General features: G+C 47.7%; 1 protein-coding gene across 1 annotated transcript; it reads right to left on the bottom strand.

The window, feature by feature from the left end:
• Positions 1-1,231: 1,231 nt before the first annotated feature.
• LOC114033447 (matrix metalloproteinase-24) lies at positions 1,232-4,507 on the bottom strand (the record flags this gene model as incomplete). Its single annotated transcript, XM_027848946.1, has 3 exons — positions 1,232-1,498; positions 3,749-3,887; positions 4,296-4,507. Coding segments are annotated over 3 exons (618 nt in total), but the record flags the coding sequence as incomplete, so codon positions are not given.
• Between the last annotated feature and the right edge of the window lie 50 nt (positions 4,508-4,557).

The raw sequence follows: 4,557 nt of genomic DNA, 5'->3' as shown, positions 1-4,557 counted from the left end.
TGTTCTCTGCCCAGGGTCAGTAGCCTCAGTTGGGAAAATTTGTCTTGTGGGCTCAGCCTTTCGTGTTCCCTCTCCCCTCAATTTCCTTCTCCCCATTAATCCCAAGAGCTTCCAGTCACCCAGAGGTAGAATTTAGAGTAGTACTCTAGGAAGGGGTGGGTGGGTTGTAACAGGGAGTAGACCCTTAGGACACTGTAAGCTAGAAGGGAGCTTAGAAGCTTTTTGGTACCCATCTCTTATTTTTTCACGTAAGGAAGATAAGGCCTGCAGAGAAAAAGGGAGTTGCCCAAAGTAACATATCTGTAGATTAATTGGCCAACCCAGGACTAGAATCTGGGTCTCATGATTCCCAGGCAACTATATACATAAATATATATATATATATATACATATATATATATAATTTTTTTCTTCCTGTGAGGCTATTGGGGTTGAATGACTTGCCCAGGGTCACACAGCTATTAAGTATCATGTGTCTGACGTCGCATTTGAACTCAGGTCCTCCTGACTCCAAGGCCGGAGCTCCCAGGCAACTATTCTTTATGGATTCAAAAGGCAAATTCTCCAGAGCTCCCTCCAAAGGACTCCCTCCCCTACTCCCTCACTCCACCCCTCCAGTTCCCTAAGGACATGACCCAGTTTGGGCTCCTTCGGTGGTCTCAGTCTCTCCCAAATGACTTCACAAAAGCTAACGGACTGACTGCACACTAGAATTGATAGAAGAGAACATCACATTGTGTGGGGTCTGCCTTTGTGGGAGCTCAGAGAAGGGAGACTATTGTAGACTTAGGAGTCAGGGCAGGAAAAGGTGGTGCGGGAAGTCTTCCTGAAGAAAATGACACTTGTGTTGGGCCTTGAAAGATAGGCTTAGATTGGCAAAAATGTCAGTCAGGACAGAAAGCGTCTTAGATGGTCAGAGGAGGTGTTGCCTATATAACTTTGGTCAAATCCCATGTTCTCTAGACCTCAGTTTCCTTTTCTATAAAATGAGTGGGTTGAAATAAATAATCTTTAAGGTTCCTTCTAGTTGTGAACCCTATGATCTTTCCAAGAAGCAAAGCAGTGAGCCTGAGGAATTGTTTCTCGTTTCCCGAGTTGCCCTGAGCTTCTCAGGGCAGGGACAGTATACTACTATCCCACCACCCCCATTTTATCAACCCCCTCCCAGAGCCCAGGGATTGGTTCCACAGAGGCCCTGAACATGACTGCAGACCCAGGTCAGGACACTTACAGCCTTCTTTGCTGATGAAGGCCCCCTGAGGGGATTGGGGGATGCCCTTCCACACAGTGATTGGTTTAGGGTATCCAGGGTCAGTCGCCCGTCTCTCCTCATTGTAGCGCCAATACCGCTCCCCCTTGAAAAAGTATGTCTTGCCCACAGGCTCCCAGCGCAGAGCTGTGTCTATGCCCTCACGGGGTAGGCAGGTACCCAGCTCTCCCAGGCTCTGAGGGTATCCAGGCTCCACACTCACCTCCTTGAAGACCCAATATTTGTCACCTGTGAATGGAGGAACCTGTTGTCAGGGACTAGCTATTCCAGACCAACGTCCTCATTCCTAAGTTCTGACTTTAGTTATGAAGAAGGGTCCTTAGGCCCCTTTTCTTCCCCAACCCTGGGCAATCCAATCCCCAAGGGCCTTGGAGCCCAGGAAGTCGGTGACTCCCTCCTCCTGAACCTCCCTCCCCCTATGGAGAGGGTCCTATCCAGGGCATTGGAGGTAAGGGCAAGACAAAAGATGAGACACAAGGTCTGCCCTTACAGAGCAAGGAGATAGATACAAATAATTGGAAAATCATGATGTACTACCTTGTGAATGGTCTTCTATTGGCTCACCCTCAATCATTAATTCACCACGTTCATCAGTTCCACAAACATTATGCCCTAACCTTGGGCTGCCCCTCTGGCTTAGTCCATAGTTCTTCCTCAGCTTTCCTCTCTCTACAATCACTCGCTGTGCGAAGTCATTCACTCCCACAGTTTCACCTGTCACCTCTATTCTTGACCTTGAAACCCCTCCAGCCCTGTCCCCTCTCTCTCAAAGCTCCAGTCCCATATCTCCTCCTGGGTGTCCCCACCAGCCCCTCAGACTCAGTGAGTGCATCTAAAATTGAACTTATCACCCTCCCCTCAAACTGACCCTGTGACCCCATCTCCCTCTTTATGCTGCTGGCACCCCTTCAATGTCCTCTTGTTAGCCAGCCCCCAACCACACCATCATCTCAGACTCTTCCTTCTCTCTCACCCAATTTGTTTACACCTTTTCTCAGCCAAAAAGTAAGCCTGCTGCAGTATATTCGTTCTGCAAAGTCTTATTGGCAGTAATAATCGTGAAAATAGTTCACAATTCTAGAGTATTTTAAAGATTAAAAGGTGCTTGCCTTACAACAAACCCATTTTAGAGATGAAGAAATCTACTCGGGGAAGGGATTTTGCCAGCATACACAAACTAGGAAGTAGCAGAGCTGAGCCTGAAATCTGGGTCTCCTGATTCCAAGTGCTCTTTCCATGTAGTAATTCATTTCTTTTCTTGAAATTAAGATGGTCTGCGGCAGCTAGGTGGCACAGTGGATAGAGCACCGGCCCTGGAGTCAGGAGGACCTGAGTTCAAGTCCAGCCTCAGATTAAACACTTGACACTTACTAGCTGTGTGACCCTGGGCAAGTCACTTAACCCCACTGCCTAGCTAAAAAAAAAAAAAAGAAAGAAAATAAGATGGTCCTGGAAAATTTTGAATGCGTGTCTGTCATCCTTTTGTCTAATCTCTCACCACCCAGCCTTGTTTTTTTCTTTCTTCTTTGTTTTTTTCATATTTATCACCTCCTTTTCACCCCTCCTGCCTCATCCTCATCACTTCTCAACTGCCTTCCTCTTCCTATCCCTCCTACACCTGCTGACAGTCATTCTTCCCCGCCCCCCCCAGATCTGAGCATGTCTCTCCCTTGCTCAGAAACTTTCAATGGTTCCCCATTGCTTTTATTTGATAAAGTCCATATGCTTCAGTCTAACATTTTAGACCCTCCATTATCTGGTCCCACCCTATTTTTCTAGTCTTGCCTCCCATTCCCTCTTACTCAAACCCTCCATTCCAATCAGGCTGGTCTCCTTCATGTGCTCTGAACATGCCACCAGGCTGCCTCTGCCCTCCATGCTTTTGCCCATGCTGTGACTCTTGCCTGGAGTGCCCTCCTTCTCTTTGCTCTTTTCCCTTTCCTCAAATCCTATTCATACTTCAGGGTCCTGCTCATAATCAAGTAAGACAGTGTATATAAAGTACTTTGTAAAATTTTAAAGCACTATAGAAAGTTAGTCATTATTATCATTATCCACTGAAAACGATGATCGCTATCACTTTAGATTATTATCATTAAATATTATTATTTATTATAATGAAATCTTACCTGCTCCATAGCAATCTCTCCCACCTCTTGGAACCATAAAGTTAATCTCCCTTAACTGCTTTGGATTTGGACCCTCTCTGACCCCAGCAACCTGGCACTCGAATATGTCTCATTATATCTTTTCTTGTTCTCTAAGAGATGTATGTGCCTAAGTTTTATTGCCCTTCATATATGTGAGCTCTCTGAGGGCAGGACTGCAGGTCTGCTCTTTCTATGTCTTTTCCAGATTGTTAACACTGAAGTGGTATAATGGAACACAGGACTAGGCACAAGAGGAGATTCTATAAATGCTGGTTGACTTGTTCACAGTCAAGATTGTTAGGTTCACTGCCTCAAGGCACCCAAATACCTTTAAAGAAGACAAATCGCCCATCAGACCTCTCATAGGCAGCATCGATGCGAGCTGGTAATCCCTTCCAGAACTGTTCAATTTGCATGGGATAGCCCTCCTGAACCCGATTATTCCGCAAACGCCAAAACCAGCGGTCCTGGGGGAAAAGGGCGGACTCTGGGGGAAGGAGCCCACACTAGCCACACCTTGGCCCCCCAACCTCCAGAAGCTCCATAGAATGGGTGAGGGAAGTCTTCATCACCTCAGAGGACCCCATCCTAATAATCTGTCAGATGCATCTGTGCAGTGCATTGCACCTCCTAGGAGGAAAACAGGACTGGAACTCTTCTACCCATTTTACAGATGAGGAGACTGCAGTCCAGAGAACAGAAGGCTTGTGTCAAAGTTTACACACTGAGTTAGCAGCAAAGCCACAATGAGAACCAGTTGGAGGTTCTGACTCCAAGGCCAAGACTCTTACTTCCTCCCCGCCCAAAGCCCCTTCCCACTTCCCTGACTGGGGGATCTATCAAGGCCACAGGTTAGCAACCCCAGCTAGGCATACCTTGAACACAAACATCTCGCCCCGGAAGAGAGCCACAGTGTTGAAGTTGCCATCACAGATGTTGGGCTTTGTACCCGGGGTGGATGGCCGGTCTCCCAGTGGTGGCCTTGGGGGCCTGGGCTGACGCTCATGCTTCCTCTCTGGGGAGTGGATCCGGCGGGCAGGGAGTGTGGGGAGGGGTCGGGTGGGCTCCAGAGGCTCAGCAGGAGGACCTGGAGAGAGAGAGAGAGAGAGAGAGAGAGAGAGAGAGAGAGAGAGAGAG

This window comes from Vombatus ursinus, unplaced genomic scaffold (genome assembly GCF_900497805.2).
Source record: "Vombatus ursinus unplaced genomic scaffold, bare-nosed wombat genome assembly UNPS02007212.1, whole genome shotgun sequence".
Taxonomy (NCBI): domain Eukaryota; kingdom Metazoa; phylum Chordata; class Mammalia; order Diprotodontia; family Vombatidae; genus Vombatus; species Vombatus ursinus.
This window is presented reverse-complemented; position numbering and strand designations above follow the sequence as displayed.